Raw genomic sequence first — 14931 nt, 5'->3', positions numbered from 1 at the left:
GTAGGACAAGATCACTAAGAATTGTGTTGTAATGAAAACCTTAAATACCTCGGTATATGTTTGAACATGAAAGTTACAAGATTGATAACTGTTTTTCCCTGCAGTACGAAATGCCTGCCGGAATAGGAATATTTGCCAGAACGGCGGAACCTGTATCTCCTATACGAAACATTGGATGTATTGGAAATGCAAGTGCCCGGACGGGTACTTTGGAAGACTCTGTCAAAGTAAGTTGCTGAAAGATTTATTTTTAGATATAAATCCAATGAGTCAGATATATACGATCATCAGATCTTACAGGGTTCAACAGTCTCGTTTAAACTCAATATTTCGCAAATTCTATGGTCGTTATATAACAATGATCTAATTTGTAAATACAACTACTTTCACCGATCAACAGGGGATGCTTACTCCTCCTAGGCACCTGATCCCACATCTTGTATATCCAGGGGTGCGGGTTTGTCCAACTCTTCATTTTTGCAATCCTTATAGGAGTTATGAGATTTATTACTGTTCGTTATCTTCATTTTTTCGTTATACAATACAACCTGTCACTGGGTAAAATCCTTTGACGTGTTTCAAACCAATTGTTAAACCGTTCTCTTGCAGGGGGAGACATATTCTTTTTGTACTTTCCGTCCGTCCGTCCGTCTGTCTGTCACGAAATCTTGTGAACACTTCTCCTCCTGTAAGAGTTATCGGATAGACTTGAATCTGTGTATAATGCTTCATTGCCATTTGTAGATAATAATGTAGGGGCAGGTGGATCCAGTTATTTTCCTAAAAGTTATAGTGGATCTAAGAGGGGTGGATGATGTAAAATTGTTTGTGAACACTTCTCCTATATGACGTAGCAGATAGATTTGAAACTTTGTACAACGCTTCTTTGTAATTTGTAAATCTGCATATTTGTGGGACGGGATGATCCAATTATTTTCCGAAATGTTATAGTGGATCTAAGAGGGATGCAGGATATCAAAATAGCATGTGAACGCTTCTCCTCATATATGACTTATCCGATGGACTTGAAATTTTATGCATCTGGTGCATCAAAATTGGTACCGTATAAGTTTTACATACAATACTGCAATGTAATTTGCAGATGTGCATATTGTAGGGACAGGGTGATCCAATTGTTTTCCTTAAATTTATAGTGGATCTTAGGGATGGAGGGTATAAATAGTTCGTGAACACTTCTCCTATATGGTTATGGGAGTTCATAATGTCTTTGTTCCTGCTCATGCTTTCTCCCCCATACCATGCTGTACATTAAGGGGAGGATATTTGATTTGGAGCACTTCCAATTAGGGGAGATGGGGAGACATTAGTTTTTCATAAAAAAACATTCTCTAGTTCTGACAATGGATTTACCTGTTCACGTGATGAGGGTATAGGGCTTACGGCGGTTGTGAGTCGTCGACAGGTAATACTCACTCCTTCTAAGCACCTGACCCCTCAGGATCATAAAGAATCTTAACCTTCATTCCAAATCTAAATATTGCGATGAAATGATTGAGATTGAGGCGTCCATCATTCCAATATGTAATTATTATACAGTATTGTTTCATCAAATTTCTAGTGGCTGCAAACTCATTACATTAAAGAAAACGAATTTAAGTACAATGCTAGGTAGCATGGAAACTCTTTTCACTGCTTTTCAGATTCTGTATTCAGTCGGGGGAGGGGGTGTTAGTATTCTTTTTAAAAAGGACGTTGAGTTTGATAAAATTGATACCGTATAAGTTTTACATATAATAAGCATACACAAATCTAATGACGGGAGAAAACTCTTGGTTAATATTTCTATTGATGATCAATTGATTATATTAGTTAACATATATGCACCAAATAATCTAAATGATGGATGTGATTTCTTTAAGAGAATGCAAACATGGATTAATCAACATGCACATTCACTAGAAAATTTAATGCTATGTGGTGGTCAGTTCTAATGTAATGAAAAACTGACAGGCAATTTTGATTTGAGTCTGACTTCGGGGTCTGATGACACCTCTGGTGTTTCCAGGGGACACGTGTTTGTCCTACTGGAAATTTTTGTATTGTTTGTGTTATTTATGAGATTGATCGTAATATCTTCACTTTTCATATAAAACATTAATGTTACTTTTTATATTGCGGTAAATCACATACTGTGAAATTGAATGCATAAATTACAATATTTTACATTGTTTGTTAGTGTTTCAGCTCTTCAAACTATTCCCATTTTCATTACAGGACGAAAACCACAAACTGAACCCTGTGGTAAGCAATTTTAAACAATATGTTAAAGGCTCCATTAGCTGTGAAAGTGATGGCAACCAATTTTCCCCCCTATAATGTATATAAATGATTAATACAAAGAGTTGTTTGTACAAAAAGAAGAGAAACCCATTAAACGTACGTTAGATAACCAATATATAAGGAAGAATTATTGTCTTGCAAGACAGTTATTATTTAATCACCAAAATCGGATATTCATGTGCCTGTTTTGAGGGTTGAAAATGTTTAACATCATTAACTACTGGAGTTATTACTGCAATATATAAGTTTGGACAATTTTTATTGAATTATAACTCCGTGGGGATCCAGGTTAGAATAGGTCCTTAGTACCACTTGCGTGTCGTAAGTGGCGACTAAATGGGGCGGTCTTTCGGGTGAGACAGAAAAAACGAGGTCCCGTGTCACAGCAGGTGTGACACAATAAAGATCCCTCCCTGCTCGATGAACATAAGCGCCGAGCGGGCCTAAATTTTGCAGCCCTTCACCGGCAGTGGTGATGTCTCCATATGAGTGAAATATTCTCGGGAGGGACGTTAAACAATATTCAATCTATCATTGAATTAGATTTTTTGTGACAAAATGGCAGCTAATGCTCCTTTAACGGAAGGCAAGTGTATCCTAGTGAGTAACATCAACGTACTGACCGGAGAGAGAGATGGAAGGGGAAGGAGAAACATTTATTGAAGATACATCCTAGGTATATCGTAGATTAATGACCGCGGCATTCCTTTGATCTTTGCAATAACCGTGGTAGAATAGACCATTCCCCATGTAGAAAATATCCATGGCATACTTAATTTTTCTTTAACATCTATATGGAGAATGATTCGTATACAGTAAAGATATAGAGCACACGACAGGCGTTACCGGCAATAGACGGGGATGTATGAGATGGAAACAAGGAACATTAAAAAAAATGTTGTACTCAAGATATATAATTCTAATTAGAAGTAGTGATTTGTTTCCTTGCAGTAATCGATCACTGTGCTTCCTCTCCGTGTAAACATGAAGGGACTTGTACATCCGGTTCATCAACGTTTTCATGTCAGTGTGCACATGGCTATAAAGGAAACATGTGTGAAGGTATGTGTTTTAGCTGTGTGTGTTATGAAGGATGTGATCTCTAAATATTTACCGCTATGCTTTGACATCATATTGACATTGTTACGAAAACAGTTATCAATAAGTGATATTTGAGGAATGAATGACATTATCAAGCTTCCATACTGTCTATGGAGAAGCGGAACAAATCATTCTACTGTGAGAATATGTGTGAAAGCATAGTTTATTGTATCAACATGTGTCCCCAGTCCTTGCGTTTCAAATGAAAATATACTAGAGTTCGTGTTTCCACTGTTCTTGATTTGTTACTCCTTATGAAATTTGTGAAATTGATCACTGACCATTATCTGCATTTGCTTTATCATTGATATGATTCATACTCATGATCACGATTATCTTTACATGTACTAGATGAAAAGGTTGAGACAACAATTTGCCATCAATCTCATAAATTCTTTGAATAGTGTGTAGTCACACCGCATGCAAACACCAAATGGGGGATCAAGTGTCTAAGAATGTTGCTATCCATTGATGGCTGGTCACATGCATCACGTGACCTATATCTTGATCCTATACGGAGCACCCCGAATGTAGAAGATTAAACGTAAATAAAGAATAAAATGCACATACTGATTTCTATTAATATAGATAATTCAACTTATAATGATATTTTATTTTCGTTTTACAGACATCGATCATTGTGCCTGTTCTCCATGCACAAATAACGGAACGTGTACTTCCGGTCCAACAACGTTCTCATGTCAGTGCGCAGATGGCTTTATCGGAGACACATGCAGAGGTATGTGTTCTGCTTTTCCGGATATCTTCCGCTGTCACTACAATTCAGATTTTTTTTAAAACAAAAGTTCTATTACATTCTAGGGCCTCCGTGGCCAATTAGTTAGAGCATTGTGCTCAAAATCACACGACCTATCACCTCTGTCGGCGCGGATGCGAATCCCGCTCGCGCCGGTAAGTGAGAAAGTTTTCCAGTTTACTTTCGGAAGGTCGGTGGTCTCTTCCCAGGTACATTGTATCTGGGTTCTCTCTTCCACCAATAAAAACTGGGCGCCATCATATAACTGAAAAATGGTTGAGTGTGGCGGAAACATCAAGACAATCAATCAATCTATTACATTCTAGTAATACATTCCAAACACATATACAACTTGTTGCAACTATCTTACTTTTAATATTTCAAGATTTTTACAGCTTAGGAAAGCATTTCAATATATTGATAAATGTCATTTAGAGATACCCCCTTTTGTTCCCCTAAGTTTGAGCATCCAAACTTCTAATAGAGACGCGAAATGAATAGAGAATATTACGTGCTAAAATTTATATCATGTCCAGGGGTCCGTGTTTGCCCAGCTATCTATTTTGTATTGCTTATAGGAGTTATAAGATTGATCACTGTTCGTCATCTTCACCTTTCGTATATCATATCAGCCCATGTTTAGCGCTCTATCAGTCGGAAGGCCCAAGACACGAAGAATGATATGGGGTCCGAGGACTGCACTTTTTCATATTTATTGATAAATATTATAAGCATGCAGTAGAGTCTATTTGAATGGGATTTTTTTTAGCTGATATGGGGTCCGAGGGCTCATGTTACATAATTATATTATTTTTATAGTATGTGGATTAATTTATTGCATTTTAAACGCAGGGTAAGGAATATTTGATATACTGCCTCACTATGATTTAAAAAACAATTGAAACAATCATTTACTATGGAGGAAAATTGATACATTGATCAACAACGGTAAAAACTGAATTTGATGCATTGATTAAATATGCTAAAACTTTGATACAATGATTTACTACAGGAAAAAAATCCTCATACATTGATTTAACATTGTAAAATATTGGATATATTGATTGTTACAAACTAATACGTAATTTCCAGATGGATATGCATTTTTGCACTCCGATCTGATTTGTGATATAAATTTTCGGATCGGTCGTTAATATCAGGTATTGTGAAGTAATCTATATTGCACAGTGTAGAATCGGCACAATCATTACCAAGTATATGATGAATAATTCTACAATGAGAATATGAATAAAAGATGAAAGGTGAAGATAACGAACAGTGCTTAATCTCTTAATTCCTGTAAGGAATACAAAATAGAGCGTGGTGCAAACAAAGACCCATGGATATACCAGAGGGGGGATCAGGTGTCTAGGAGGAGTAAGCATCCCTTGTCGATCGGTCACACCCGCCTTAAGCCCTATATCTTGATCCGTAGTCAAAATCAGTGTGTCAAGAACAGTTTAACAATCGGTATGAAGTCAAGCAGCATTTGACCCATTGATAGGTTGTATTGGCAAACTAGATTGTTATAACGACCACAGAATTTGTGAAATGCGGACTTCAAACGAGACTTGAAAGCCCTGCGCTATCAACTTGTTGTCAGTAGCCTGCCTTGATTTAAAAACTGATCACACGCAGAACAAGCTCTTGCGTATTGAATCAGTTGAGAGATTATAAATACAATATACAGGTGATAATGGACTATTGCTATATAAATATGGAAATAATTCATAGTATGTAAACACGTGTTCCCCACCCATTGCGCTGAAATTAAAAATATTCACTGAAACTTTTGTCTTTCATTTCCTTCAAAAATGACATAGGTTTCATCATAGACAAGGAATACACATTTGCAGCAAACTAGTTCGATCCGGTTTTTTAGTATCACATGTCAGCGTGATAATTAACAAATGAAGCTCTATGGGTGTATTGTTTGTTCCGTTTAAATTAACGAAATGGTCAACGGTATGATACTGCAATAGTCATTATAGTTTATATCTTTAAAACGGCATAAATTCATAAATATAAACAATAAAATGCCTTTCTCTGTTGAATGTGCGGAATATGATTTTTCCCCCTCTAATGCTAGCTACCTTCACCATCCGGTAAAACAACAAAGAAAGTATTGTATTATGTAAATATTTGTGATTAAGGATCAGTACTCTTGCTAGAGGAATAGAACACTTATTGGGGTGCCTAACATGGGCTGACCGGAAAACAAGTATAAGAGGAAAATTAAAATATCGGATAAGACTTATTAAAACAAAAGTGAACATAAGTTTGTGTTACAGATGATTAAACAGTTTAGTTTAAAATCGGTATTTTGCAAATGTTATGATCGCTATAACGATCTAATTTACAGATACAACATGTTATTCGGTTCAATGCTGTCTGAAATGTTTCATACCAATTGTTAGGACGTTTTCTTTACGTGAAAATAACGAACAATAATTGATTTAAGAAACCCCAGAAAACTACAAAATTATGAATACACACCAGAGGAGGTGAGCAGTAAATATCCCCTCCTAACTAGCCACACCCACCTATTCTTCTATACGTTAATAGTATATGAATTCCTATTGAAGATATAAACATACCTGTAAGAATAATGATATTGAAAAAGTAAAATATACCCACTTTCTATCCGAGTAATTGCAGAGGTCAAACAATGACTGTAATAATCACCAGAGGTGACATCACTTCGAAGGAGGAGTAAAAATTTCCTCTTGACTGGTCACACCCAATTTTTATTATATACGTTAATAGGAAAAGGAGCACTCTCCCTATGAAGATGTAAAATAAAAATAATGGAATTAAAAGAACAAAACATACTCACTTTTTACTTTCTTTAATGTAGCCATTTTTTCTCCTCATTTTGCAGACACCGATCACTGTGCCTCTTCTCCATGTAAACATAACGGAACATGTAGTTCCGGTCCAACAACGTTCTCATGTCAGTGTGCAGATGGCTTTATCGGAGACACGTGTGGAGGTGTGTGTTTTGATATGAGTGGTATGACGAATGTACTTATCAGAAATTTACCTCTATGCAGTAACGATGACTGATTTATTTCTCATTGCACAGACACCAATCACTGTGCCTCTTCTCCATGTAAACATAACGGAACGTGTACTTCCGGTCCAACAACGTTCTCATGTCAGTGCGCAGATGGCTTTATTGGAGAAACATGTAGAGGTATGTGTTTTACTATGAGTGGTATAACGAATGTGCTTATCAGAGAGTAACGGCGTATTGACATTGCTAGAAAACATTTCATTATATTCTTCTCATACGTTCAATGATTGATTGATTGATTGCTGTTTTCCGCCACATCCAACAATTTTTCAGTTATCTGGTGGCGTCCAGTTTTTGTTGGTGGAAGAGAGCACCCAGATAAAATGTACCTGGGAAGAGACCACCGACCTTCCGAAAGTAAACTGGGAAACTTTCTCACTTACCGGCGCGAGCGGTATTCGAAGCCGCGCCGACATAGGTGATAGGCCGTGTGATTTTGAGCGTGATGCTCTAACCATTTGGCCACGGAGCCCCCCCCCCCCCTCCACTATACGTTCAAAGGACAACATTGAAATATATCATCTACTTTGATTACAGTTGAAGAAAGTACTGACCATTGACACTTACAAAATGTCATTATTGTGATCTCAAATTTGAAAATCCAAAATATCAATTTCCTCCTCAAGAATATATTTCAAAACAGGGTGTGGTATATCTACATGCACCCCACTACTTGTGTCAGACATAATATTACATAATATGTAGCAATATCCCAACATAACCTGCATTTAGTGTTTATATATATCAACTGATTCGATACACAAGAGTTTATTCTGCGTATGATCAGTTATTAATCGATGCAGGTAGGCTACTGACAAAGAAGTTGGTGTTACAGGGGTTTTAACAGTCTCATGTCGCACATTCTATTGTCGTTATAACGATTTAGTCTACCAATACAACCACCATTGGGCGAAATCCTATCTCCAGTGTTTCATACCGATTGTTAAGCCGTTCTTGGCACACTGATTTTGCGGATAACTCCGTTTACCTGATCAGGATATGGGGCTCACGGCGGGTGTGACCAGTCGACAGGGGATGCTTACTCCTCTTAGGTACCTGATCCCACCTCTGGTAATATATGTCGAGGGGTCCGTGTTTGAGGAAAGCTCTAATTTGTATTTCTTAAGGGAGTTATGAGATTGATCAATGTACGTTATTTTCACTTTACATGATGAAGCATTGTTCAGGATTTTCTCAGATATGTCTTTCCGATATATGTTAAGATCCTTTCAATTCCCAAAGTAATTTTACTGTACCTTTAGGTATCCAATGAAAGGCGAAGATATCGTTACAAAAATAATTCATAAAATTTTGAATTCATAAGAAATTCAACTATATTCATGTAATATTACAATGATTTAAAAGGACTTGAAAATACCGGTATATGACGGTTAGATGAACTTTTCGTTGGCCAATTAAGGTTCGAGAACACACTTCTTTGAGTTGAAATGCGGAAAACCACTCTAAAACGAGAATATATGTGAAAGCATGTTATACTGCATCTAAATACACACCCCATATTGAGTCTAAGAAAAAAGTATTTGAAATGCAAGCTCAATAAACTTAATACTTCCTATATCCTGGGAAGTGGAACACTTGGTAGGGTACCTACACGTTGACAGTTGGACACTTGACGTTTTGATAGTCATACTCTGTACATTGCCTTCACATTTTCAACTCAACACACGAAACCAATAGATATCCCATATTGATGATCAAAATAACATTTACTTTATGAAAAAAATCAAAGACAATGCAGGAGTGCAAAGAAATTATCCAAAAAGAGTAAAGAAAGAAATGGAGTTCCACAGCGTAGGAAATGGGATACAGAAAAAAGTATCCTATTTAATGCACTTAAATAACTGTTAACCTGTTTGGCAGTGTGAAATGTGTCTGTCTCCGTTAAAGAGTACAAAATGGAGAGGTCAGACTTTTTTCATGTGAGTAAGTTGTGCTAATATGACCGATTTGTTTCTGATTTTGCAGACATCGACCACTGTGCCTCTTCTCCATGTAACCATAACGGAACATGTACTTCCGGTCCAACAACATTCTCATGTCAGTGTGCAGATGGCTTTATCGGAGACACTTGTAGAGGTATGTGTTCTACTTTTCCAGATATCTTCGCTGTCACCACAATTCAGATATTTTTAAACAAAACTTCTGTTACATTCTAGTAATACATTCGAAACATATATACAACTGGTTCCAACTATCTTACTTTTATTATTTCAAGGTTTTCACAACAACTCACGATTATTGATGAATGTCATTTAGATTGACTCCCTTTTCTTCCCCTAAGTTTGAGCATCCAAACTTGTAATAGAGACGCGAAATGAATAGAGAATATCACGTGCTAAAATTTATATCATGTCGAGGGATCTGTGTTTGCCCAACTATCTATTTTATATATATTTGTATTGCTTATAGGAGTTATGAGATTGATCACTGTACGTTATCTTCACCTTTCGTATGTCATATCAGCCCGTGTAGCGCTATATCAACCGGAAGACCCAAGGCCCGAAGAATGATATGGGGTCCGAGGACTGCACTTTTTCATATTTATTGAATAGAACACTTATTGGGGTGCTTAACATGGACTGACCGGAAAAGAATGGAAAACAAGTATAAGAGGAAAATTAAAATCTCGGATAAGACTTATCAAAACAAAAATGAAAATAAGTTTGTGTTACAGATAATTAAACAATTTAGTTTAAAATCGCTATAACGATCTAATTTACAAATACAACATGTTATTCGGTTCAATGCTGTCTGAGATGTTTCATACCAATTGTTAGGACGTTTTACGTGAAAATAACGAACAGTAATTGATTTAAGAAATCCCATAAAACTACAAAATTATGAGTAGGGTAAACACCGACCCTTGTACACACCAGATGAGGTGAGTCCGGTGAGCAGTAAACATCCTCTCCGGACTAGCCACACCCACATATTCTTCTATACGTTAATAGTATATGAATCACTATTGGAGATATAAACATACATGTAAGAATAATGATATTGAAAAAGTAAAATATACCCATTTTCTATCCGAGTAATTGCAGAGGTCAAACAATGACTCTAATAATAACCAGAGGTGGCATCACTTCGAAGGAGGAGTAAAGATTCCCTCTTGACTGGTCACACCCAACTTTTATTATATACGTTAATAGGAAGAGTAGCACTGTTTACTTTCTTTAATGTAACCAATTTTTTCCCTCATTTTGCAGACACCGATCACTGTGCCTCTTCTCCATGTAAATATAACGGAACGTGTACTTCCGGTCCAACAACGTTTTCATGTCAGTGTGCAGATAGCTTTATAGGAGACACTTGTGAAGGTATGTGTTTTGCTAGGAGTGGTATGACGAATGTGCTTATCAAAGATTTACCTCTATGCAGTACCGATGTATTGACATTGTTAGAAAACATTTCATTATATTGTTCTTATACGTTCAAAGGCCAACATTGAAATATATCATCTACTTTGATTACAGTTGAAGAAAGTACTGACCATTGACACTTAAAAATTGTCATTATTGTGATATTATGTATTATTATGTCTGACACAAATAGTGAGGTGCATGTAGATATATAGGTGAGAGGCCGTGTGATTTTGAGCGTGATTCTCTAACCACTCAGCGACGGAGCCCCCCCCCCCCCCCCCCCCCCCCTCCGCCATACGTTCAAAGGACAACATTGAAATATATCATCTACTTTGATTACAGTTGAAGAAAGTACTGACCATTGATACTTACAAATTGTCATTATTGTGATCTCAAATTTGAGAATTCAAAATATCAATTTCCTCTATAAGAAGGTGAAGATAACAAACAGTGATCAATCTCATAACTCCTACAAGCAATACAAAATAGATAGTTGGGCAAACACGGACCCCTGGACACACCAGAGGTGGGATCAGGTGCCTAGGAGGAGTAATATTTCTAAACAGGGTGTGGTATATCTACATGCACCTCACTATTTGTGTCAGACATAATACATAATATTCTATATTCTTATGAAGCAGAATTTATTCAAAAACGTTTACTCGAGAACAAAACATGATTTGCTGTGGCATTCAATTCGGCTTTTAGATGCATCGACGACGTTTTTTGTCTATTAACAATAATAACTTTCATATATCGATTCAATATATCCCTGTGAGCTCGAAATAAAAGACACCACAGAGTCGTCCACTTCTGCTCCATACTTTAAATATTTTATTGAAAGTAGACATTAACAGCAAACTGACAACTCACCTGTATGACAAACGGGATGATTTCAGCTTCTCCATCCTCAACTTCCAATATTTATGTAGCAATATTCCATTAATATCACCTGCATATGGTGTTTATGCCTCTCATCTCATTCGATACGCAATAGCTTGTTTTGCGTATAGTCAGTTTTTAAATCGAGGTAAGCTACTGACAAACAAGTTGATGGTACTGGGGTTTCAACAGTCTCGATTGAACTCCGCATATCGCAAATTATATGGTCGTTATAACGATCTAGTTCGTCCATACAACCTATCATTGGGTCAAATGCTGTCTGACATGTGTCATACCGATTGTTAGGCTGTTCTTGTTACCCTGATTTTGACTACGGATAAATCCGTTTACCTGATCAGGATACAGGGCTCAGAGCGGGTGTGACCGGTCGACAGGGGATGCTTACTCCTCCTAGGCACCTGATCCCACCTCTGGTGTGTCCAGGGGTCCGTGTTTGTCTAACTATATATTTTGTATTGCTTATAGGAGGTTTGAGATTGATCACTATTCGTTACCTTTCATGTATATTTAATTTTTGTGATACAATTTATAAATTTATTTTAAAACTAAGGATTATCTCCCTCATGCATAGCTCTGATCCTTAGACGAAACCTTGACTCCTGTTTTTGGCACTCTGTTTTATTTCTTACAAGTTTATTGTTATTTCGGATTTCGAATATTTCGGTTGAGGATCACTGAAGAGACACTATTTGTCGAAATACGCATCTGGTGCATCAAAATTGGTACCGTATAAGTTTTACATTAACATACTGATGATCAAATTAGCATTTACAAAAAAGCGAATATATGAAAAAGTAATCAGTTTCATGTAAAGATAAAAAAAAAATGGAGAGGTCAAACATTTCTTCATGTAAGTAATGTGAGGTAACATGACTGATTTATTTCTCATTTGAAGGCACCGATCACTGTGCCTCTTCTCCGTGTAAACATAACGGAACGTGTACTTCCGGTCCAACAACGTTCTCATGTCAGTGTGTAGATGGCTTTATAGGAGACACGTGTGGAGGTATGTATTCTACTATGTGTCTTATGATGAATGTGCTTATCAGGGAATTGGACTTCTTTTCAATAGAGTTAAAGATGTTATCGAGTTGTTTTACACAAAAACAATAATTTTCAAGAGTGGCCCCACCACGGAGTCAGATCCTCTATCCCCAGGTATCATGAAATATAGAATTGTGGTATGATTAGGTTTTCTTAGGAATGCGTGGTTCTAGAGATTTTGGGTGGTTTTGTTCTTATTTTGCCAGAATTGTAATTAAGTTCTCTTCTGAATTCCCTCTGGAAAAAAAACCGATGCTGTACGTTTGAATTGTTCAACAATTTCTAGCACTATCATAATTTGTTATATCACCTTTGTGATGACTGATACTCAAGTATGCAGCTACTAGTAAGCTTAGAGGATTCTCAAACTAAAGCGTTTTAATACCTTTCTGACACACCACGCGCCCAATGTCGTCATAATGAGGCACTACAAATTACAATTGTTGAACGAATGTTGATTTGACGTTTCAAATACGGCATTTTTCAAGTTGTATAAACATTGATTACACACTAGGAGAATTCCAAGGTTAATGGACTATTGGATTTACCTATATGAAAACATTTTTACACTTATACTTATCAAAGAGCAATTTACACAATTTAAAAATTTTGAATACCCATTTCTATTTAAACACAAAAACAATAATGCATTGCATAACAACATTTACACAGGATTGTCATTGCAGTAAGTAAACATACTGTAAAGTTTCAATACAACAGGCTAATGTTGATATTACAGGGATTTCCAAAAATATAGTTTAAAGTAAGCATTTCGCAAATCTTATTGTCGTTATGACGATCTAATTTGCCAATACACCCTGTCATTGGATCATATGCTATCTGACGTGCTTGCTAATATTTGTTAGGCCGCTCTTTTCACAAAGATTTAGACTTCGGATTACTATGTTTAATTGGTCAAGATATAGGGCCCACATCGGGTGAGACTGGTCGACAGGGGATGTCTACTCCTCCTTGGCACCTGGTGACACCTCTAGTATATGCAGTAGTCCGTGTTTGCCGAACTCTCTGTTTTGTATTCCTTATTGGAGTTATGAAATTGATAACTGTTCGTTATGTTTCACTTTTTCTTAATACCTTTATCGGTTCTACATTTACGTTTAACAATTTTATATTGAACAGATGATTTAGTACGTAGTTACAAGTACATAATTACAGGGATAAAATTTGACTGCGTTAGATTTTCATAAACACATAGATATCAGCAGCGGTTTTTGTTCGTTGTGTAATCGAGATAGTTTGGGGGGATTTTATTTAAGGTATTCAATGTATAATGACCATATTACATATCTAATAAATGGATGGTGGAATATTTGTAAGCATGGTATCATTTTGAAAAGTTCATCAAATAAAAATAATCCACCGTAGGAATTTTCAAAATTTTGTTTACTGCTTGATTTATTTCACCTAGAATTTAACATTAGAGTATATGGGAAAAGCATGTTTTATTACAATATTTTAAAAACAAATTATATATTCATACCAATCTCTTTACATACGCTTTCTTTTTATGAAAATATGAAATAAAATTAATCTTTGACCACACACATTTTTTGAAAATTAGATTTTTCTTATTTTTACAAAGGGCAGACAACTCTTCCAAAAAGTTTTAAGTGCAAAGAGGTCAGCATCTAATCATTTACCAGACATGTGTATTTCATCTGCTTCACTTTCATCATTATTTAAAAATAAACTTTTATGTTGATCTAAATCCTTCAAAATTGTTCATTATCCTTTCATTATACCTTAAAGGGAAAGACAACCCAAAAGATTTTTACATGATAAATGATAGGATTAATCATATGATAAAGATTTGTCATACAATTCTGTAGATATATGGCCTAGATAAGCTTCAGTACTAATTTGAAAACGTCAAAAATTGAAATCCCCGCGATCCATAGAAGCTGCCATGATGTGTAATTGTTTTGTATGCATGACCACAAAAATCAATAATTTTGACGTCACACCGTCTGTTCCGGTTTTGATGAGATTCTAAGATCATCCACAGGTGCTTGGGTTCAGGACCCCCCCCCCCCCTCTCCGAATAAGCTACATGAGTTGATTTAATTATTTTTTTCTTAAAACTAATTCTAATGCATGTCAACAACATCTTGCATGCGTACCCATACAGTCCAAAATAATTCAAAATAAGCCCTTAAAAATACCCTCACTGGTTATTATAACAGAACTTATAATAACCAGTGAGGGCAGTTTTCTAAAAGGGCTTATTTTGGACTTTAGGGGTATGCACGACGTTGTTGACATGTATTAGAAATATTTTCCAGAAAAAAAATCAACTCGTGTGTCTTATTCGGATGGGGGGGGGGGGGGTCCTAAACCCAAGC

General features: G+C 36.2%; 1 protein-coding gene across 1 annotated transcript; it reads left to right on the top strand.

The window, feature by feature from the left end:
- The first annotated feature begins 2859 nt into the window (after positions 1-2859).
- LOC130049648 (fibropellin-3-like) lies at positions 2860-14221 on the top strand. Its single transcript, XM_056147527.1, has 8 exons — positions 2860-2887; positions 3253-3363; positions 4031-4141; positions 7041-7151; positions 9222-9332; positions 10466-10576; positions 12420-12530; positions 14172-14221. The coding sequence occupies exons 1-8, from the start codon at positions 2860-2862 to the stop codon at positions 14219-14221; spliced, it is 744 nt and encodes a 247-aa protein (XP_056003502.1).
- Positions 14222-14931: the final 710 nt, after the last annotated feature.

The sequence above is a fragment of the Ostrea edulis genome, chromosome 8, assembly GCF_947568905.1.
Source record: "Ostrea edulis chromosome 8, xbOstEdul1.1, whole genome shotgun sequence".
In the NCBI taxonomy this organism is placed as follows: domain Eukaryota; kingdom Metazoa; phylum Mollusca; class Bivalvia; order Ostreida; family Ostreidae; genus Ostrea; species Ostrea edulis.
The sequence above is the reverse complement of the archived record's forward strand: the minus strand, read 5'-3'. Positions and strand labels throughout refer to the sequence as shown.